General features: G+C 44.8%; 1 protein-coding gene across 4 annotated transcripts in view; it reads right to left on the bottom strand.

Moving 5' to 3' along the window:
- LOC124590462 overlaps positions 1–24730 on the bottom strand; it is a 625141-nt gene that overhangs the window by 99047 nt on the left and 501364 nt on the right. For all 4 annotated transcript variants that reach the window (XM_047131652.1, XM_047131653.1, XM_047131650.1 and 1 more), the window contains exon 2: positions 10922–11032. In XM_047131652.1, the coding sequence (XP_046987608.1) occupies positions 10922–11032 (111 nt within the window). The remainder of the gene's footprint in view (positions 1–10921; positions 11033–24730) is intronic.

Genomic DNA, 24730 nt, shown 5'->3' with positions numbered 1-24730 from the left:
TCTTACGACGCTAGGAAGGTTTACTTGTTTCGTCACCGCCCACGCTGCGGCTTCAGGTCGGCATTCCCTTATCAAAATTACGATGTCCGCCGTGTTGCCCTTGGCTATCTAGATATCAGGAGCAGACAGATGCAATGCAACACAACACGCATGATGGTTATCATCAAATACAATCTTCCAAGGAAAATGTCTTTTCTGCAAAATGAAGGTAAGACATTATGCAGTAGCTAAAGCATCTGATAGCCACTCACCTTCACGCGGCGAATGGGTATCGGGTAAGAAATGGCGAGTGGATTTATGGATTCATTTGCATTAAAGTTACGTCCATTCAAGTCTGAAATCCATCGGAATTCAATGTTGGTGGAGAAAGTTTATCGTGTCAAAAAATGTGTGTGAAATCTTACGGGACTTAACTGCTAAGGTCATCAGTCCCTAAGCTTACACACTACTTAATCTAAATTACCCTAAGGACACACACACACACACACACACACACACACACACACACACACACACACACACACACACCTGCCCGAGGGAGGACTCGAACCTCCACCGGGACCAGCCGCACAGTCCTTGACTGCAGCGCCTGAGACCGCTCGGCTAATCCCGCGCGGCGTTTATCGTGTACTAACATCTTGTGCTTTATATGCTGACGAGAGGGAAGCCTTTGGCCTACCGCAGGACAGCAAGAAAATAGTTGAAATTTTACATGGCGTCGGGGCTTCCGCCCACTTTATTTGGTCGGAGATTTTAGTGCTTTTCAGCGTGACCAGTCGATCCAATTACTTGCGCGATCAACCAGCCATATTTACAAACTACTATTTTATCAATACTGGAACATAGTTCAGCCGATCTCTTTTACCGTAATGCTTTAACACTTGTAAGTCATTTTGTGACACTATCGCAAAGTCGATACAGACAAAATAATCAATACGAGTAATAATATAATAGTAAAGTAAAATGTGTACTGCCTGATAGGATGATTTGGATGATGAACTGTTTGTGGAAAAGACGCTAAGTTTCCGTCTGTGTAAGATGGAAAATAGTGTCAGAGGTTTGCAGTCGGAGGCTGCTATGAAGTTTCTGAAAACGTCTTCCGTAGATGTAAACGAAACGTTGCGCAAATGCTCTTGTTTTCTCGTCACCTACAAATAAATACTAGCTAGATGTTAAACCGGTTCTTCACAGTACTCTCTACCGGTTCTTCACAGTACTCTCTCTTTTTCACGTGTGCGCGCGCGCCTGTCAATAAAATGTCTCTCTGCGGCCTTCTTGACTTGTAGATACGAGTAACTGAAATACAGTACTCGGCGCGTTATTCCCATCCTTGAAGCTGTTTACGATGCTAAGACGAGAGCTTTACTGCCAGAGAACAATGTTTCTTCACAAAACCGTTCAGAAACTTCGCAAGTCAAAGAGCTCCCAGCCTTGGAAACTTACCGAATCGACGCTGCAAACATGTTTGTGCATCACTGCTAGCCGTCGATAAGACCGATTACCTGCGAGTTGTTGTGCTGTACAGCCTTCGCTCGCAAATCTTGCGTGCGTAACCAGCGACTATTTCTTCGGTCATAGTATGTTCGTTTGCGCCTTTCTAGTATACGAGAAAGTGGCTTGGTGCAAATCCAGTCTACCGGGCACATTTAATAGTTAGATTATTTTTCTTCATTTTGGGTACTACAGATGGAAGCACGAACAGCCATGTATCTGATTGTAAGTAACAGACATTATCGTTTGGAAAGCGAGAGTATACTCATAGAAGGGTCATATTCAGAATTAATGTTTGTAAATTTAGCTGAGTATGCTCTCGATTTCTAAACGGTGATATCTGTTACTTATAATCGGATACACTGCAGTTCGTGTTTACAGTTGCCATGATGGATATTGGGAGCTATGACAGAGTATGCCTAAATGGTGGACTGTTTTGATAGTTATAAAACTTGAAAATTACCTGTAGTAATGCAGTAAATAAAAATAGGCAAATCGAGAAATAGCAGCCGAAGTGGAATCGTACGTCTTACCTTCAAGAACCTTTCTTCCTTGAGTTATCAGTCTTCTTCTGACTGATCTGATGCAGCCAGCCACGAATTCCTCCCTTGCGCCAACCTCATCCCACAGTACCACTTGTGCCCTACTTTCTCAAATTTAGTTGGATGTATTCCTATTTGTGTCTTCCCCTACATTTTTCCCCCTATACAGCACCCTCTAGTACTCTGGAAGCTATCCCTTGATGTCTTAATACGTGTGCCGTCATCTTGTCCCTTCTTCTTGTCTGTTTTCGACGTGTTTCTCTCTTCACCGATTCTGCGCACAGCCTCCGTATTCCTTGTAATTCCACCAGTTTTCAACATCCTTCTATAGCACCGCTTCTCAAACGTTTCGATCCTCTTTCCCTTTTGTTGGTCAGTTGAGTAACCTAGGGCTCATTTCCTTTGTTGGATTTCACGTGACCTCTGTTAAGATGAAGCCATTCTTCGTTCACTGGCGATGCTTCCGTTTATTGGGCAGTTCTAAGAACCTGAGATATATAAATGAACGACAGGGAGATGGCGAGCTGTAATAGAGGCTAGGACATTCACAGACACTAATTCGTGGAGAGGTTGAACGCGTTCATTTCAGACAAAACGTGTAATTTCGCTTTTTGATGAGGGAAAATTTTCCTGAGATGATTAAAATCAACGTAAACTGCACGTAATCACTAATGTTCAGTCACTGTGGCCTTCTTTTGTGGGCTCATCTATACAGGGTGTTACAAAAAGGTACGGCCAAACTTTCAGGAAACATTCCTCACACACAAAGAAAGAAAATATGTTATCTGGACATGTGTCCGGAAACGCTGACTTTCCATGTTAGAGCTCATTTTATTACTTCTCTTCAAATCACATTAATCATGGAATGGAAACACACAGCAACAGAACGTAGCAGCGTGACCTCAAACACTTTGTTATAGGAAGTGTTCAAAATGTCCTCCGTTAGCGAGGATACATGCATCCACCCTCCGTCGCATGGAATCCCTGATGCAATCCTGGAGAATGGCGTATTGTACCACAGCCGTCCACAATACGAGCACGAAGAGTCTCTTCATTTGGTACCGGGGTTGCTTTCAAATGCTCCCATAAATGAAAGTCAACAGGGTTGAGGTCTGGAGAGCGTGGAGGTCATGGAATTGGTCCGCCTCTACCAATCCATCGGTCACAGAATCTGTTGTTGAGAAGCGTACGAACATTTCGACTGAAATGTGCAGGAGCTCCATCGTGCATGAACCACATGCTGCGTCGTACTTGTAAAGGCACATGTTCTAGCAGCACAGGTAGAGTATCCCGTAGGAAATCATGGCGGTGAGTCGTGGAAGTACAGTACATACTGACGAAACTAAAATGAGCTCTAACATGGAAATTAAGTGTTTCCGGACACATGTCCACATAACATCTTTTCTTTATTTGTGTGTGAGGAATGTTTCCTGAAGTTTGGCCGTACCTTTTTGTAACACCCTGTATATCAGGTGTTGCTCACTTATTCTGAAACAGCTTACGATAGAGGCAGGCTGTGCTGCCTAAACACGAGACATCCACAGAACTATAAAAACTCTGACAACAAACGTCGTATACAAACAGAGGATACGGCAAAGAAACATGGAGCGAAACAGTTGACCGGAGGTTCCTTGAGGAAGGAAAACGTGCCCAAAGCGCCTTGGCTCCAGCAGTCTGGAGTGAGCACTCGATTGCAATCTTGTGCGAGCCTATTCTCTGCTAGAAGCCGCATGCGGGCTGTGCGAAATCCGAAGCAACAAAAGACTGTCCCGTCCGCAACGCAACAGGCGACCTGTGGCAAAAGCCGTATGTAATTCGGATCATCATTTTGCTATCGTTGAACTGGTGATTATGTAATAATCTCACCAATCAGCACCTGTCTTCGGTGGAATTAAAATTAGTAAACTACTACGATTTCGTTGAACCTTGTGGGTACCATTCAGGAATTCTATGAGGGGGGGGGGGGGGGATTATACTAATGACCTATGTTCGCTTCGCCATACGCTTTACGGTGGTCTGTACAGTGCAGGTGTGGACGCAGAACCGCTGTACAAGCTGGAGCGGATCGGGTACAGAATTGTCGTAATCAAACTTTACGCAACGTTTGGGTCTGGGGACTAGCCGGACTAGTAAGGAGCACATCGGATTGATGGAACACTCGGTGCGGGGAACTTTGTGGGCACAGAGCTGGCCGCAGGCGCCAAGGCGACGACTGCTGACAGGCGGTAGCGTCGCCGTGGGAGTCGCCGGGCAACCAGAGACGCCGCGGAGTCAGCGCCAGCGCCGCCCACGGTAACACGCGACACGCCGCCCCGCTCCTCAGCTCACCTCCAGGGCAGCGGCGGCAGGTGCGTGCCGCGAGCAACCGTACAGGCTCATGTGGCATTACCTCAAGGCTACAACGAGTTCTGAAATTTTGTGTAACGCGTCCAGCCATGAGTCCATCATTTAATTACGACGCAACTAATTTCCAAAGGCCGCCATTGAAGCAGAGAACCAACTGATGAACTTGTAACACCCATATCGATTAGAAATAGATTTATTCTATGCAACTATTTATCTGCGATTATGAAGTGTTTGTTCTTTGTTAGTTAAGGTCGTTGATTTGTGACAAGAAAGTTAAAGTTTGTAATACATATTGTAATTAGACTGTTTAGGTTTTTATGTTGGTAACGTCAAGTAGCGCTCCGTATGAGAATCACTGGCTGTGCTGTGTGCAGTCTGTGGCTGGGAACAGCGCGTAGCGTTGCACAGTTGGAGGTGAGCCGCCAGCAGTGGTGGTGGACGTGGGGAGAGAGATGGCCGAGTTTTGAGAGCGGATGATCTGGACGTGTGTCCATCAGAAAGAGTAAATTTGTAAGATTGGATGTCATGAACTAATATATATATATTGCAGTAGTTCGAGTAACGAAGATTTTTGTGAGGTAAGTGATTCATGAAAGGTACAGGTTTTTGTTAGTCAGGGCCATTCTGTTGTAGGGATTATTGAAAGCCAGATTGCGTTGCGCTAAGAGTATTGTGTGTCAGTTTAGTGTTGATCAGAATAAGCAAAGAGAGAAATGTCTGAGTACGATCCGTTTAGCTCAGCTGTTTGAAAATCAAATAACGTAAGGGGTTTATCAGCACAGTAATTCATCAATTTTTCTAAGGGGATCTTTCAATATCGTAAAAGCTAAATGATATTTAAAAATAATGAAATTATATAGTATATCTATGTTCCTAAAGAAAAATATATTGGTAGCTGGTTCATTCTTAGGGACCTTGTATTGTGAAATATAAAAGCTGTAGGGAAGTGCCTCCTCAACGGAAGTGGCTTGGCGCGAGGTAAAAGGTGGTTTTGGCGGTCGTACTGGGCGACCACTTGGTGGGAACGGTGCGCAGTCAGTGGCTAGCCGTTGTACAGTACACATTGAGGGTGCCAAGGGAGGCGTTTGGATGCCGTTTTATCTGGAATTTTGCCTCGGATGTGGATTTGGCTGTTGCATGGTGCTCTTGGCAATAAGGAATGGTTCTTGGTTCAAATGGCTCTGAGCACTATGGGACTTAACATCTTAGGTCATCAGTCCCCTAGAACTTAGATCTACTTAAACCTAACTAACCTAAGGACATCACACACATCCATGCCTGAGGCAGGATTCGAACCTGCGACCGTAGCAGTCCCACGGAATGGTTCTAATACGATGTAAATCCGTCGCCAAGAGGAAATTATAAAGAGCATTCAGCATCCAGAGCCGTGAGTACAGTTAGCCGCCACGCCGCTTGCCGCCACTATTTCGCCACCGCTCCACCAACTTCAGGCACACAAATGGTTCAAATAGTTCTGAGCACTATGCGACTTAACTTGTGAGGTCATCAGTCGCCTAGAACTTAGAACTAACTAACCTAAGGACATCACACACATCCATGCCCGAGGCAGGATTCGAACCTGCGACCGGAGCGGTCGCTCGGTTCCAGACTGTAGCGCCTAGAGGCCTCAGGCACACAGATATGTATTATAGCAAGGAGCAGATAGTTTCTGTGAGTGTTTCCAATAATAATCCAAGTGCTATAAACTTGTGTTTTGAACCTGAACTTTATCCTAATGATGAACCGATGCAGGATCCCCTCCCTAAGTGTGCAGAAAACCGAGTAGCCTGTTCTAACAAAATGGTAATTTGACTCTGTGTATTAAATGTGCAAAAATTCAGTGGCAGAGAGTGTAAATGTTATTGTCTAAAATATCTGCTTGACAGGTGATGAAAAAGACTCTTAAATTTACTTGAAACGTAATTTAGCTTTTATTGCTATCATGAATAATTCTGTTTAGGTTAATCGAGTTCAGTGTTGAGTAATTTGTTTTGAAGGATGAAAACATAAATTATTCCAAGTGGGACTAAGAATTAATTTTGGTGGAATTGAACTTTGCTTCTGAAATAATCACAGAGTTTGCCTAGAGAGACAGTATCAGTTTATGGGTGCCCACCATATTCTTTTCATATTAGGAAGATATGTGAAATATTGTTGCTACTAAAGAAATCTGATACTTTTCCTTAAATGTGAGTATAAGAAGTGTAAATGTAGTATTATTTAATTTCATTTATGGTATTTATATGCCAGTTAAGTCAGAAATCTTTTCATGCACAAATTCAGTTCAGTGTTTTCTGGAGTAACATCTCAATACTGAATCACGTAATGATAGTGATTGTAACTGTATTATTATGAGTGGGGCACTATATTGCTTTCTATGATTACTGGCTTGTGTATTAATGGTAACTACTGCTACCCAAAATTTAGATCGGCCTGTAGTCATGTGTATCTAGTGTACCAGTCAAAGGGAATCTTAAAGAAAGTCACAACTACTGATATCCAATTTCCTTGAAGATAATGTTTCAAATTAATATGCCTAATTAGGCTGGCGACCGTTTATTGTTTCATTCATATCGACTTTTCTACTTTTATTACCCCAAAGTAAAGCCTGTTTAGTTTTCTATTAATTACATTATATATCGAAATTACTGTCCGATACTTTATCCGTTAGACAAGCGTACGGTCAAAACTAAAAATCCTCCCAGGGGGTAACACTACTTTGTGTCTCAGCAAACGAGTTTAGTGTTATAAACCATCCACATGGTCGATCATGCAGTCATCGACATCTGCATGGAAGTAAAAAAAAAAATAAAAAAAAATAAAAAAACCGCGCCTGTGTTGTCGACCTGGCTTGTTCTGTTCATCCGCAGTGATTATTTTTGCTAGCACTGTTTTGTTCTTGTTTCCTTCCTTAAGATGGCAAGTTTAAGTGAACAAGGTGCAGCTGAGGCATTTTGCTTTTACCCGGCAAAAATGCTGCTGAAACCGTTTTAATATTGAAAACAGGTTACCGAGGTGACGCTATGGAAAACATTCACGTGTACGTATGGTTTGCTCTATTCAGAGGTGGCGACATGTCGAGTGACGACGAACCTCATTCTGGACGTCCATCAGCTGCCCAAATCGACGAAAATATTGAACAAATTCGAGAGCTTGCGCTCACGGACCGTCGACAGACAACCGATCAGCTGTCAGAAATTAGTGGGTTATCTTCGAGGTGACAATCAAATGGAAGTCGAGTTGAAACATGTGTTTTGAAACAACAGCGTGAAACTGATCCAGATTTTATGTCAAAGGTCATTACGGTGATGAGTCATGGTGCTATAGTTACGACCCAGAAACAAAGCAACAGTCAATACAATGGAAGACGTCATCCTCACCCAGTTCAAAAACATGTCGTCAAATAAAAAAGCATCAAAACAATGCTAATTTGCTTTTTTTGATGCCAAGGGCATAGTTCATTCGGAGTTTGTTCCTCCAGGTTAGAGCGTCAATCAAACCTTTTACGTGGAAGTTTTAAGAAGATTGCGCAACAACTTTCGTAAAAACAAAAAAAAAAAACAAAAAAAAAACATTTGTGGCAGACAGGGGACTGGTTCTTCCACCACGACAACACACCTCCACACACAGCCATCTCTGTTAGACAGTTTCCGGCTAAAAACGACATGGTTCCACCGCCAGACGCACCGTACTCGCCTGACCTGACACCGTGCAACTTTTCCTTATTTCCACGCATGAAAAGGGGCATGAAAGTACACCGATTTGACAACACTGAAGACGTCAAGAAAATAAACGAGAAGCCATTTTTAAGTATGACGACAAAAAATGTTTCGAACAGTGGAAGCACCGGTGGAAAAAATGTGTTAGCTGTAATGGACAGTATTTCGAAGGGGATAAAGTTCTTTTGTAAACAGTTTCAAAATATATAGCTTTTAAGAAAATAAGTCCGATTTTTTTGGGTATCCCTCGTACTACACTACATACACTATCTGATGAAAAGTGTCAGGACACTTGTTAGTGAACATTAATATGAGGTGCTCCCCCCCCCCCCCCCTCGCCTCTGTTGGGGATACTTTCAATGATTTGTGTGAATGGCTGTGGACCATTTGTCAACGAGCTCGCTTCTTGCACGACGGCCCTCCTGTACAATTCAGTCACACAGCTCATCAGTACTTGGATCGGATGTTTCCTCGTCGACGGATAGACACAGGTGGCCTAATTTCTTGGCCACCACGCTCGCCTGATTTGAACGCTATCCATTTCCACTTGCGGGGCGATGTAAAATCATTGCCGTATTCGTCTTCAGCAGTGCCTGTCATGAAATCCCTTCGGAATCGAAATGCGTCAGGTTGTGAGGTTGTGAGGAAATACGCAATACTCGTAGAGTTTGGAATCCTGATATGAGGGCCATGAGAAATCAATGTGAGGCCTGCATTCAAGGAGGAGGTGGACATTTAGAACACCACCTGTAAAGGCAATTACCTTCGAGAAGAAAAACATTTCTGTGAATCTCACTGTTTCAAAAGCCATAACTCAAAACCAAGCATTTCCAGACACTTGTCGTACTGAACTTTTTTTGTTGTCTACATGCGGAGAACACCCATCTGAAAGTGTGGCCTCTGTTTTTGGAACACCCTGTAGATAGTCCTTTTTCCTTCTTCAGGAAAGAAAAATCCTCCACTGTGCACTCTGCAGTAGCTTGCAGAGTTCATTTGTATACAGGGCTCGTGCGCATGCGCAGAGCTGAATCCGCGTATCAGCAGTGCCTTCCTACCGCTCCTGGCTACTTTTGAAACTTGGCTGTTTGCCGTATGAGCGGTAGCAGCAAGTAGCCAGAAGCTACCCGGAAAAATTTTGCAGGCGCGGCCAAGCTGCCAGTTTCGCGCATGCGCAGAGCAAGCTGAGTTATAGTGGGGGAGTCTTTCTCCACGTGACCCGTGTATATGTTTCGTGATATTGCTGGTCTCTTCGTTTACAGCTCCCACGTCAAATGAAAACAAAACAGGTATCTGTGGCCGGGAGCCATCAAGTGAATTAATAGACATTCTCATAACCATGCAAGACCAAAATAAGTTAGTAGTTTCAATTTCCTGATTTTATATTATTTCCACGTTATTAGCAATCAACCATTAATGTCTTAATGAAGCTATTTCTGTCAGTTTTGTAGAGAAATTTGCTTCTATTAATTTTTTCCGCTGAGGCAGTTAGTTTATTTGAAACGTAGTGTTCCATTCCGCTCTATTGACTACTTTCAATTTCGTTCAATTTCAAGTGCAAATTTTCATTTTCTGGAACAAACGACGTTATTCCATAATAAAGAACCAAACATGACAATACAGTACTGGACCTCCAAGAAAATTGGTATCACGAAAACCACACAGAAAAACTGAATATCATGTACTTCAGAGTGCATCTGTACATAGAAATGTGTAATTAGAACGGAATGAAGTATTTTAGTGTGGTTCACGAAATTCTGATGCTGCTGGAGTAATCTCTGATGTCCTGTTCCTTTTATGACACTGTAAGATCTCGTAATGCTATATACGTACGAACATACGTAAACATTTACTTGAAGCTGACTAAGTAGCCAAGTTTGGTCAGTAGTTTGGAACTAAAAATTTTGTTTCAAATATAATGACAGCTGTAGCAGAATTTTACAAATCTGCCTTCTGTAAAAGTGTTTTTCGATCACAAGGCACTTGTCTAGTACGTCCTCTAGGCCTGAAATTATTTCTTAATTTGCGTTTACGTCTTAAATTTCTGGAATGCCATTTATGCTAGGCTGTAGACAGACAGCATACAGCGTTTTATCGTTTTAACTCCCCACATGGCTTCATATTTATTCCTAGAGTAGAATATAAACTGTCAGTTGTACAGTTTCTTTGCCTCACAGACAACCTTGTTAATTTTTTACACATTTTGAAATATTCATGAAATTTATTGTCCTTTTTTCTTTTTTTTTTTTTTTTGCAAGAAATTTGTATTCCATCCTACTAGCTTTTTGCTGTGCTGTATAGATGTAAACCTGTTGGAAATGCTACATAGCAACATTGCAGAGTACGAATTACTTCGAGCTGTGGAGTCTAATTTTGAAATGATATTTTGCCAAGAACTGCTTCCTTATTTGCATCCTTTATCTGGGTGGGATATGATAAAACAATTGCTCTAAGTACACCTCTGTAGGTCCTCTCAACAACATGCCGCAGGGCTGCACATGGTCACGTGATGCCCCACCACGCACGAAATTCCACCAGAAATGCGACGAAAAGCGTTTGAGCAGAGCAAGCACCAAGCACGGGCTGCCTCGTCATGGTAGCTGCGCATGCGCAGTACAGCCTGTTGTCTGGTAACTGCTCAAACGAATGTTGACTCTCTTCATTGAACTGTTTGGTATTTTGATCAGGTCCGGTGCTATTTATGACCTCAACTCTGATTATATTTCACGCCGAGTTGAAAATGGGCCATTATCAATCTGCGAACGGCATATGGGAGCAACAGGTGGCGCGGCACAGTAGCGCGGGCAGAGTGCGAGATGGACCCACCTGCTTGGCCTTGGCGGAGGCCCTGACGAGCTGCTCATGGTCGGCGTGGTCGGCGCGCGTCTCTGCCAGGTAGTCGGCCAGGTACTGCTCATACTGCGCCAGCCTCTGCACCTGCAACCACAGACAAGTGCTCCACTCAGTTACCCTGCCGGAATCTGCGTGCTGGTTGCAGGAGTAAGGAAAAGTAGAGGATCTCAGAGGGCGAGATGTGATGTTACTGAAAGATCTTGAAAGAGTCACTGATAAGAAGTGACCAGGATCTCCACAGAATCTACGAGGAAAAGCCTGTACAGAGGACACTGACAAGCGGAACAGGCTGAGAGGACATGTGTTAAAGATATCAGGGAATATTTCCAATGAAAGTCAGTTTCAATACAGCTGTATTTTATTTTGACATTTATATACTACAACGTGCACTGAAAGAAATTAACTAAAAAAAAAAAAAAAACGATACACCACGAAGGAATTATCCGACTGCGACGGAAATCGCTAAATGTGATGTACACTACAAACCATTAAAATTGCTACACCACGAAGACGACGTGCTACAGACGCGAAATTTAGCCGACAGGAAGAAGATGCTGTGATATGCAAATGATTAGCTTTTCAGAGCATTCACACAAGGCTGGCGCCGGTGGAGGCGCCTACAACGGGCTGACATGAGCAAAGTTTCCAACCGACTTCTCATACACAAACAACAGTTGACCGGCGTTGCCTGGTGAAACGTTGTTGTGGTGCTTTGTGTAAGCAGCAGACATACGTACCATCACGTTTCCGACTTTGATAAAGGTCGGATTGTAGCCTATCGCGATTGCGGTTTATCGTATCGCGACATTGCTGCTCACATTGGTCGAGATCCAATGACTGTTAGCACAATATGGAATCGGTGGGTTCAGGAGGGTAATAAGGAACGCCGTGCTGGATCCCAACGGCCTCGTATCACTAGCAGTCGGGATGACAGGCATCTTATCCACATGGCTGTAACGGATCGTGCAGCCACGTCTCGATCTCTGGGTCAACAGATGGGGACGTTTGCAAGACAACAACCATCTGCACGAACAGTTCGACGGCGTTTGCAGCAGCATGGACTATCAGCTCGAAGTCCACGGCTGCGGTTACCCTTCAGGCTGCATCACAGACAAGAGCGCCTGCGATGGTGTACTCAGCGACGAACCTGGGTGCACGAATGGAAAAACGTCATGTATTCGGATGAATGCAGGTTCTGTTTACTGCATCATGATGGACGCATCAGTGTTTGGCGACATCGCGGTGAACGCACATTGGAGACGTGTATGCGTCATCGCCATACTGGCGTATCACCCGGCGTCATGGTATGGGGTGCCATTGGTTACACGTCTCGGTCACCTCTTGTTCGTGTTGCCGGCACTTTGAACAACAGTGGACGTTACATTTCAGATGTGGTACGACCCGTGGCTCTACCCTTCATTCGATCCCTGCGAAACCTTACATTTAAGCAGGGTAATGCACGACCGCATGTTGCTGGTCCTGTACGGGCCTTTATGGATACAGAAAATGTTCGACTGCTGCCCTGGCCAGCACATTCTCCAGATCTCTCACCAATTGAAAACGTCTGGTCAGTGGTGGCCGAGCAACTGACTTGTCACAATACGCAAGTCACTACTCTGGATGAACTGTGGTATCGTGTTGAAGCTGCATGGGCAGCTGTACCTGTACAAGTCATCCAAGATCTGTTTGACTCAATGCCCAGGCGTATCAAGGCCGTTATTACGGCCAGAGGTGGTTGTTCTGGGTACTGATTTCTCAGGATCTATGCACCCAAATTGCGTGAAAATGTAATCACATGTCAGTTCTAGTATAATATATTAGTCCAATGAATACCCGTTTATCGTCTGCATTTCTTCTTGGTGTAGCAATTTTAATGGGCAGTAGTGTAGATGTACAGACAAACAAGTGATTAAAGTGATTACAATTTTTAAAAAATGGATTTATTCAAGAGAAAGAGCTTCACCAATTGAGCAACATAACAACGCTTTAGTCTACCTCTGGTTCGTGTGCAAGCAGTTATTCGGCTTGTCATTGATTGAGAGAGGTCTTGGCTGCTCTGCTGAAGGATATCGTGCCTAATTGTGTCCAACGGACGTATTAGACTGTCAAAAACCCCGAGCTGCTTGGAGACCCTGTCCATAATCCTCCATACGTTCTCAGTCAGGGAGAGATCTGGCGATCTTGGTGGCCAAGATAGGATTTGGCAAGCACGAAGAAAAGCAGTAGATACTCACGCCATGAGGGGGCGGACATTATCTTGCTGAATTTTAAGCAATGGATGGCTTGCCACGAAGGGCAACGAAACGAGCGTAGAGTATCGTCGACGTACTTCTATGCTGTAAGGGTGCCGCAGGTGTCAACCAAATGGTGCTGCTATGAAAAGAAATGGCACCCCACACTATCAGTCATGGTTGTCGAGCCGTATGGCGGGCGTCAGTCAAGTTGATAGTCAACTGCTGTCCGGGCCGTCTCTAGACGCGTCCTCGGCCTGGAATCACATTGACTGGAGAAGAATTGTGTTCAGTGATGAGTCCCCCTTACAAACTGAGCTCTGATGGCCAGCGTAGACATGAGTGAAGACAACGTGAATATCAGTGGGATGGTCTGTGGTGTCATTTCATTTTGTAAGAATTTGATCACGAGATAAAAAAATACAGCTGTGAGGACATTGACTTGGACTAAATACAAAAACAGCGTAAGATGCTATCAGCTTTACAAACATGTACTGGAAGTCAGAAAAAGTTCTTATTCCCAGTGAAATAATACTCGCACTGTCGTGCTGGATAGCTTCCTGCAAAATCTGAGAGCACCACTCAACTTATTTTTCGATAATTTCTTTCATAACGATTCTGAAGTATCACAGTTAAGGTCGAAATATGCCGATACATGTAATATCCACACAACAATTTTCTTGTTAATATTAATTAGGACAATGATACAAGTGCATCCATCATCTGCGAGATAACGGAAAAAATTCCAAGTCCATATTTGTGATGTATGACTGAAATGCAATGTTTGGATATGTGTTTACCGAAATGTTCATTTCATTTACGAGTAACTTTATTTATTATTTTTCCAATCTTTTTGTTTCAGACTCTGACGAGGAAGGACAGTAGATTAACCATCCTTAAACTTTAAGTCAGTAAAATATCAATGAAGACTAATGATAGATCAAAAGGGTATTCACAATTATAAACGCTTCTTGACTTTTGGTAGGCCATTAGGCAATATACTATTGAGAAATACTGCTTAACTGCTGATGACAAATAGTAGCAGAATATCAGCTGTACTGGAAATATCAAACAGCCACACAAACATCAGTAATGGTGTTAAGGCATATAGCTTATTAATAATATTACGATTACACATGCCATAATACTGAAAGTTTATGTACTATGAAAAACATGTTATTTGACAGAAAATGAGACCACTGACGATGGTGGAATTTTACCGAAACATACATCAATATTAAAGAATAATTCGTGTTCACACAAAAGAGAACGATATTTTCATAACTATACAGTTGAAACGAGTTTTTCTCCCAAACCACACACACAGCGCACTGGTGTACAGGTATCTTCAGTGCAATATAGGTACAAAGAGAAATGGAGTAGGAACCAAAACGAAATAGAATTACTCAGCATGGATCCACTGGAGACGATAGGACCTTTTACGAAAATCTTCTGAGAATGTCTCCGAACAACTTGCGAAATTTTATCGGGGGAATTGCAGTATACTGCAATAAAAAGTGCCCTCCGTCACTATCTTATAGAGCATGAGCTGGCAAATCCGTCAACCGAAACTATAGCAAAAGGAAAGGTATTCACAAGCTTAGCAGTACTCACAACCTACTCCGGAAAACAAATGAACACTCAGAAACACGGTGCTGGGTGCGGAACAGGTGAAAGTGCAGTAACAACTCTATTAAGACAACCTTTGTAAAGCTTTACCAGAGTGCAGCGAAGTTTAAAAAATGCAAATGTAGCAAAAGAAAAAGCGGGTTGATAAAAACCAAAAAATCGCGGAAAGCGAAAGTGAAACTAGGTTTCCCGACTTCAATCTCAGCAAACAACGAGGGAAACGGCAGGGGACTTCAGAAAACGTAAAAAGGGGGAATAAACACCGCGAATAAATTGTACGCCAAATATATATAGAAAAATGTTTTTATCTACTAATGGCATAATGTAAAAACATTATGTATACCATTTTACAGTACATTCTTTGTAAATAAAAACGAAACGCTTCTGTTGAAGAAGTGCCCTTAGCTGAAAATGGAAAAGCAATAATAACGGACAGATAATTGACGCATCACATTAAAAGAGAGCTCGTCCATAAAAGGCCAGAATCGCCTAGGACAAAGGGCTTGATGAACAGGTAGCAGGTCTGGGGGAACTAAGCCAAGCACGGCTTTGTCAGAAATCTGGGTCCGTCCTGTGTTGGTGGGGCAGGAAGGGCTACAAAATACTGCAGCTGGGCATTCACGCAAGCCGCAGGACTGTGGCAGATGCAGGGACGGGAAACCCCATCCGCGTAAAGGGACGTTGTTAGGGGCTGGCCAGAGAGAATAGTCCGTCGCGTTAGAGAAAGAGCGTTCTTTTAGCGAGCTTTCAGGGCGTCTCTCGCTGACAGCGACAGGGAAATCCACCTGTCATCCCAGTCAGTCTTTGTCATCGGGTCAGAGGGGTCAACGGGTCCTAAAACAGTGCGCTATACTTCATGATTTTTACCGATCTGGTCACCTGTGAAAAGTGCAATGTTCGTACACAGGGGCCCACGAGATATACGGGCCTCGTAACGAACTTGTTACGTCACACTAGTCGGCTTTTCCGCCACACTTCGCGAAAGCTCAGTTCTGTGCAGGCGCAGGGGAAATCAATGTGTGTTTAAAAGGTTCCCACTAAAAGCCTTAACTTTGTCGTGTGCTATCGAGTGCTTGCATACATACGGAATGTTAAACTCGTCTGAAATAGTTACTCGCTCCCCGTCGCAGAGAGCTGCTGGCACTTGTAATACCAGTAGGACCAGTGCATACTGTGACGTAAGCGCCACAGCCGTTTTCATCGTGTGCCTCAGTACACACGTGGTTACCCTCCTTGTCGCTTTGGAGTAACTCGTGCCATTTATTTCTTCCCAAGAGGCATTAAGTGTGGCATTACAGTAAGGCAATCCCCGCCCCTCCAATCAAACCACTTCCATTGCTTTTGGTGACAGACCTCTATTGGTGTAGGTTGGAAGGCGAAAGCTTGTATTTTCAGATTTTGAAGCAATGGAGACTGATCCATAGCACCGAAGGCCTACATCTTCACCATATTTAATACACATCATTATGACTACATGTCACCACTCTTTGTGATTTGTTCATGCGTTTTTAACTACAGAAAGAATTAGTCACCAATATTTGTTCGTTATATAATGTATTTTTCTTCATAAATAACCAAATTTTCAAGGAAAACTCGCAAACATTATTAAGGTGTGGTTTACTACCTTTTGGTTCAAAAAATTGATTTTTTAAATTTCGTTTTTGGATCCATAAAAGTGTTAAGAATCCGCCCCTGAAACGGTTCTTCAGATTACGGAACGGAAATGTTTGTTATTCGCGGTTGCACAAAAATTGCACCTGCCTGAAATCGGCCTTTTTCACGCACCAGTTTTTTTTTTTCTTTCGGAGGACGAGTAGGCTGTATTCTTTTTAAGACCCATGCAACTGGCCAATTTCAACCTCGGATCATGTGCTTGAAAATAGCCCACTGTTGAAATTTGCCAACTGCATGGATAATAAAAAGAACACAGCCTACTTGGACCTTGTTTTCATCTTCAAAGCACGCTGAGCCTGTGGGCCCTCACAAAAATACGCTAAACGAGTATATTCATTTAATGGACTGGCCTGCCCTTTCCTCCAATTTAAATAGAATCGATGACTTGTGGGATGCGTCCACATGCACCAATGACCATCCAGCAGTTGTCAACCGCGCTGGACGAGGAATGGAACACTCCACCACAAGAACTTCTTACTAACTTTGGTGCCAATAAGGGAGCACGTTGCAGAGCACCAGTCGGAAGTAATGATGCGCGCAGAAGAAGTAAGGAGACGCAAAACTTTTTTTTTTATCTAGCTAGCTTGGCAAGTGAGAGAGGGAATGTGGAGCGCGGTCAGAATTATGTCAGTGTTACAGCAGGAAGCGGACAGCCCCAGGCCAGGCAGTCACAGAGCTGGGCTGGAAATCCTCCGTGAAGCAGAACGGAACTGCGCTGCCCGACATTAGGTCCGCCGGACACAATACCGTGGCTACAGTGTCGCACGCCACGATCTGCCGACTCTGAATGGCGCATTCAGACCGCATTATTCGGTTCTCTACAGAGCTGCATGTGGCCTCTTTACTGCTCGTTCTGACCCTGTCCGGCAGTCTACAGTACGAGGCTCGATTCTGTTTCCCTACGGACACCACACGGGGGTTAACTAGAGCAGCATCTTCTCTTCTAACAACATAAGTTCTCGGACGTTTGACAGTAAATTACATCACGGTTAACAGTTGTAGAGTCTGTCACTAGAGCTGCATCTGCTACATAATGATTTCACGAAGTCCAAAGCTTTCATCATGCCTTCGATTATTACATGTCCCAAGAAGGTCCAGGTGAACGTCTCTATACCACCGCCTTTCGTCCGTGGTGCAGTACGTATTTCCAGCAGCCGTTCTCATGTATAACGGCGTATTCGAGTTCTACCATCAAGAAACGTGACCAGGTGACAAGTTTCCACTGATAATGATACAATCTCGATTATTTGTGTCCACTGCAGCCATAACTGACAGCGTCGTTGGGACACCAAGGGAACATGCACACATGTGCCCGCTGCAGTATTGTACTCTGCCGCCTACACTGATTTACAGAGCGAGTAAGCACTCCGACCTCCATGTTCTAAGATGAGGCATGGACGTCCAACAGCTTTACGTTTACTTGTGGTTTGCCCCTCGTCAACCATTCTGCGTAGATGTTCTCACCACTAGCACGCCAACAACCAACTAGTTCTGCCGTTCCATGCGGCTTTTCGCGGATGATGCTGTAGTATACAGAGAAGTTGCAGCATTAGAAAATTGCAGCGAAATGCAGGAAGATCTGCAGCGGATAGGCACTTGGTGCAGGGAGTGGCAACTGACCCTTAACAAAAACAAATGTAATGTATTGCGAATACTTAGAAAGAAAGAACTTTTATTCTATGATTATATGATAGCGGAAATATCTGGGAGTATGTGTACGGAACGATTTAAAGTGGAATGATCATATAAAATTAATTGTTGGTAAGGCGGGTGCCAGGTTGAGATTCATTGGGAGAGTCCTTAGAAAATGTAGTCCATCAACAAAGGAGGTGGCTTACAAAACACTCGTTCGACCTATACTTGAGTATTGCTCATCAGTGTGGGATCCGTACCAGGTCGGGTTGATAGAGGAGATAGAGAAGATCCGAAGAAGAACGGCGCGTTTCGTCACAGGGTTATTTGGTAACCGTGATAGCGTTACGGAGATGTTTAGCAAACTAGAGTGGCAGACTCTGCAAGAGAGGCGCTCTGCATCGCGGTGTAGCTTGCTGTCCAGGTTTCGAGAGGGTGCGATTCTGGATGAGGTATCGAATATATTGCTTCCCCTACTTATAGCTCCCGAGGAGATCACGAATGTAAAATTAGAGAGGTCATCAGTCCCTTAAAACTACTTAAACCTAACTAACCTAAGGACGTCACACACATCCGTGCCCGAGGCAGAATTCGAACCTGCGACCGTAGCAGTCGCGCGGTTCCGGACTGAAGCGCCTAGAACCGCTCGGCCACTAAGAAAAAAAAATCCAGTAAACGTGCATCTATAGTGCAAAACTTAAAAGCTATGACAACTTGTTCAGGTTCGCTACTGTGAAATACATCTTTTCTATAGCTTTTAAGGTATGCCCATGTTTCCTGGAGTTTTTTCTTGTTTTGGTCAATATTACATCTTAAAGTTCGCACTGTGCATAAGTGACCCAATTTATGACATCGGGAGTTACATGAGGTTTTTCGCGGATTATGCTGTTGTATGCAGAGAAGCCACAACGTGAGGAAATTGAAGGGAAATGAAGGAAGAATTGCATAGGAACGACGCTTGGTGCAAGGAGTGGCAATTGACCCTGTACATAAATGTAACGTGCTGCCAACGCAAGCCGGCCGGAGTGGCCGTGCGGTTCTAGGCGCTACAGTCTGGAACCGCGAGACCGCAACGGTCGCAGGTTCGAATCCTGCCTCGGGCATGGATGTGTGTGATGTCCTTAGGTTAGTTAGGATTAAGTAGTTCTAAGTTCTAGGGGACTGATGACCTCATAAGTTGAGTCCCATAGTGCTCAGAGCCATTTGAACCATTTTCGCCAATGCAAAGACAGAAAGAACCTTTATTGTATGATTACATCGTTGTGGAACAATCACTGGAAGCAGTTGTGTCCATAAAATATGTAAGAGTATGTAGTCCATCAAGAAAGTAAGTAAGTAAGTAACTTACAAAACCATCGTTCGACCGATACTTGGATACTGCTCATCTGTCTGGGATACATACCAGATAGGATTCATACAGGCAAGAGAAAAGATCGAAACAGAGCTGGATGTTTTGTTTCTGGTTTATTTAGTACGAGCGAAACGTCACGGACATGTTCAACCAACTCCAGTGCCCGACGTTGCAAGAGAGGCGTTCTGTATCACTGTATGGTCTACTCTTATAGTTCGGAGACGGTACAATTCTAGAAGAGTCAACCAATACATTGCTTCCTCCCACATAACGTAAAGAACATTAGGATAAAATTAGACACATTCAAACCCACACGGGGGCTTACCATTGAATGGTAAAATGGGAAGTGACACCGGTACTCAAAATACTCTTCGACACACACGGTAAGCTAGCTTGCAGAATATACACTGAAGCGCCTAAGAAACTGGCTTAGGCATGCGAATTCAAATACAGAGATATGTAAACAGGCAGAATACGGCGCTGCGGTCGGCAACGCCTATATAAAACAAAAAGTGTCTGGCGCAGTTGTTACATTGGTTACTGCTGTTACAATGGTAGGTTATCAAGATTTAAGTAAGGTTGAACGTGGTGTTATAGTCGGCGCACGAGCAATGGGACACAGCGTCTCCGAGGTAGCGATGAAGTTGGGATTTTCCCGTACGACCATTTCACGGGTGTGCCGTGAATATCAGGAATCAGGTAAAACATCAAATCTCCGACATCGCTACGGCTGGAAAAAGATCCTGCCAGAACAGGACCAACGATGACTGAAGAGAATCGTTCAACGTGACACAAGTGCAACCCTTCCGCAAATTGCTTCAGATTTCAGTGCTGGCCCTTCAATAAGAGACAGCGTGTGAACCATTCAACGAAAAATAATTGATATGGGCTTTCGGAGCCGAAGGACCACTCGTGTACGTTTAAAGACTGCCCGACACAAAGCTTTACGCCCCACCTGGACCCGTCAACATCGACATTGGACTGTTGATGGCTGACAACATGCTGCCTGGTCGGACGAGTCTCGTTTCAAATTGTATCGAGCGGACGGGCGTGTACAGGGATGGAGACAACCTCATGAATCCATGGACCCTGCATGTCAGCAAGGGTCTGTTCAAGCTAGTGGAGGCTCTGTAACGGTGTGGGGCGTGTGCAGTTGGAGTGATATGGGACCCCTGGTACGTCTAGGTACGACTCTGACAGCTGACACGAAAGTAAGCATCCTGTCTGATCATCTGCATCCATTCATGTCCATTGTGCATTCCAGCGGACTTGGGCAATTGCAGCAGTACAATGTAAAACCCCAAACAGAGTGGTTCCAGGAACACTCTTCTGAGTTTAAACACTTCCGCTGGCCACCAAACTCCCCAGGCATGAATATTATTGAGCATGTATGACAGTGTCTTGTAACGTGCTGTTCAGAAGAGATCTCCACCCACTTCTCCACCCACTTCTCCACCCCCTCGTACTCTTACGGATTTATGGGCATCCCTGCAGGATTCATGATGTCAATTGCCGCCAGCACTACTTCAGTCATTAGTCGAGTCCATGCCACGTCGCGTTGCGGCACTTTTGAGTGGTTGTGGGGCCCTACATGATATTAGGCAGGTATATCAATTTCTTTGGCTCTTCAGTGTAGATGAAGATAAACCTCATCCACATCTGGCTACCGCTAAGCCGAATATTGGCGAAGTCAATGCCCTCTAGCCGGAAGATCCGCAATAGTAAGAGTGGGAAGGTTAAAAACGTAACGGACATCGGTTGGTCCAAACAGTAGTAAAAACTGTTAAGAGAAATAATTAGGTCAGTAGCTGGGTGAGGTGAGAAGAGAGTCTCTCGTGGTTTTGCATGTGATTGGGGACCGACCCAATCCCGATCAGTTATAGTTGAAGTGTTATAAAGATGGGAAAGCACTGTTCACCACAGCGCTATCCTTAAAACGGACAACAGGGTACGTCAGAGAAAAGGGGCTCACTGTACCTAAAAGCAAAATAGAGGCAAAGAGGGATGATCAATGTAGCTGGCGAAGGAGGCAGGGTCGAAGGTCCGGCAGGCCGAGGCTGCCGCGGACAACATAAAATATTTTGTGACAGAAGGGATTGTTCTTCAAGGCGGAGAACAATACCGCGACGGGTGGAACGTATCTGGTAGTCGGGCGGCACGCCGTACGTCATTCGTGTTTGGTGCACGTATGTTGTGTCCGCCGCCGCATGCCTCTCGGTACACGAGGCACGCCCTGGGGAGCCGGGGGTCTCCTTGCTAGTCCCGGCGCGGGTCTCTCCCGGGTTCGGTAGTCTTTGTCCAGCGGGCACGACGCCGGACTCACGTCATACATATATAATACCGTATAAAGCACTCCCCCCGCTGCCGGCTCCGTCACAGCGTCCGCGCAGCGTCTGCAGTGGCAAGATTAGTGTTCAACGTCTCTTAGGCGAAGCGTAACTCAGATATAACGAGTGTGAGGAGATATATAAACCTTTTCTTACCATCGCGACATTCACCTTGATCGATGGGCGGAAGGGAATCTTAAGCTCCCCTCCTCAAGAATGCCCCAACTCGCTAGGTTAATTCAACAGAGAGCTCTCCACAGGTTTTATATTACGAACTATGACATGTACGAACGAAACTATCGGTACAAAACATGAGACAAACTTGACAAAATATTCTCGGGTCGGCAGCCGAGTCAATGCGTTGTTCTCCGGCAACGTTTCAGCAAGTTTCTTACATGCCATCTTCAGGCGTCTGAAGATGGCAAGTAAGAAAGTTGCTGAAACGTTGCCGGAGAACAAAGCCTTGACTCAGCTGTCGAACCGAGAAAATTTTATCGTCGTGTTTCGCCGGAAAATCCTGCATTCTCATACGAGACAATCATTTTATCTACAGAATGTAGCTGTGAATATTGCCCTCAGAATGAACTTCAAATCATAGCAGACACCTGTGTAAGTATTTAAGCTTCCATTTGTACAAAAATTGGAAGATTTGTGCGTATCCGAGCGAGGACAGAGAGAAACATGAGCAATATAGACACAGGTTATTTCTACGAGTACTCCGAAGTGCTCTTCAAGAGGTTGCAGGTAAGTGACCATTTGGAGGAAGAATATGTACAATAAGTACTGTTTGTGATGCTGGTAACGTACGTCTGCAAGCTGTTGAGTTGCATTCATTTGATTGCGGAATGACGTTAGGCCTGCCAGTTGATGGAGGTTCTGTGTCCAATTTATAAACACTCCCCCCCCCCCCCCTCCAACATTTTACATTAACGTGAAGGTTCAACCTAACTATCCTTTTGAAGACAATACTTCACGTCGTCTCCGATTTATAGCCTTTATTCGTCAGGCAGACTTCATACTGGACGTCTTCTCCGACGGCAATGGCATATTCCGTCACGATAATTGTCCGCGTTACATTGCCTGAATTGTGCTACGTTCGTTTTAGGAGCATGATAATATGCTCTCGCTGATCTCTTGGCCATCTATTTCGCCTAATCTGAATCGGCTGCAACACATCAGAGCTGATCCTGTTACAATCTGTCACTGTCAAGGGTAATGCAGTCCCACAGAAACAGCAATATCGGTCATGGAATGTGTTTTCAATGCTTGTTATGTCACCCTACCCGTTTATAATAAACGAACATAGAGTTTGATTCGACGACGCAGAGGCCATCACACACCAGTACACGTGAGGTACCTATTTGCTTCCACAGCCCTGAAAGGAATGGAAAAGTCCTAATTAATGCTGACCAACCTACAGTCTTCTATAGTGGTTGTCCCTGCGCAGAGAACAGCACGTATGTCGTGAATCCGTTATCTTGAGGCTGTAATAAACTCTTAGCGAGGAACTGATATCGTAGTTCATTTGTACGGGATGCCACTTGCTTTTTACTGGCAGAACACGAGAAACTGCACAATTATATTCCACTTTATGAAATCACAAATCATCTCAGTTCTTTGCGCGTTCATAGAAAATAAACAAAAGAACAAAGTGCCTACTTGCTTAGTTATCATCAAACTGTTTTCAGTAACATGTCCAAAGAACCAGAGATTGATAATTAAGGTCTCGAGCGATACCGACCAAGGCAGACATTATGTCTGTCTTCCAAGACTGCGGAACCAGCTCTGATCTTAGAGTCGAAGCACTTCGCTCGGCGACGAAGTTAGGCGCTATCCGACGATCTACGAAGTGTTTCGTCTGACTTTCCGTTTAGCAACTCTTAACCATTCTGCTGGTACTTAACACTTTTGAAATAAAGAAATGATACCCTGCTATTCAGGGATGCTCTTATATGAAATGCAAGTAAATATACTCTTTAGTTTATCTAATATTAATAACAGAAGATCATCATTTCGGCGCACAAATTCCGAACGCCGCAGCCAATCCCAGAGAAGGACCACAATTTAGGCGATCTTTCTCACGAAACGAGTATCGAACAAACCATCTGTCACCTGTACCTCACACCACATTACGTCATATTGCCACTGCTGCCTTCTCAATTGCTCTAAGAAGAACTTGCAACGCGTCGGCTTCGTGGTTAATATCACTCACCGTTTGGCCTCAGTGTGGCCTACAGATACGAAAGGTCGGCCGCCACGTCGAGCAGCGTACGAAGACGGGCGCTGATATACGGCCCAGAGCAGTCGGTGAACCGACATAGCTGCGCTGCAGAAATGGGCCCGCTCGCGCCTCCTCACACGGCCGGCTACTCACGTCAAACAAAAGCACGCGGAGCGGCGCGCGGGCCTGAGTGACAGCGACAAGGCGTCCGTTCCGGCCGGACGGTAATTGGCCGTCACGCCGGCTGCGGCTAATTGATTGCCGGCTCGGGCAGCGCCGCACGGAGCCCGCATATTAAGCAGCCGAGGCGCCCGCGTTTCTGGAACTCGGGGCCGAGCGCTGGCGTCGATGAGCCGCGGTGGCTGCGGCGGCACGCCCCCGCACGCCGGCCGTCACGCGACGCCTCGGAGCTGCGGAACCGCGCGCGGCAGCTGCACCACAGTCTCAAGCACACGGACCGTGCTGTCGAACGTTAACGTCGAGCGTGCCATGTTCAACGTGCTGCTGAACGCTCATAAGCGATGCGACTTGTGCATACGGTACGTGCGCCCCAACGTGGTATACGCGATCGCAACGCACTCCAGCGACAGTTGAGGGATGTTTCTAGTTCGTAAATCACACTGTTTACTCAACGGGCGCACGTAAAATTCCCACATTAGCTCTATTAAAACGCAATTTCCTCCATCGTCCACGAAAAGGAAAGTACCATGTCCGATC

This window comes from Schistocerca americana, chromosome 2, assembly GCF_021461395.2.
Source record: "Schistocerca americana isolate TAMUIC-IGC-003095 chromosome 2, iqSchAmer2.1, whole genome shotgun sequence".
Classification (NCBI taxonomy): domain Eukaryota; kingdom Metazoa; phylum Arthropoda; class Insecta; order Orthoptera; family Acrididae; genus Schistocerca; species Schistocerca americana.
Note: the sequence above shows the minus strand (reverse complement) of the source record. Positions and strands in the feature narration are given on the sequence as shown.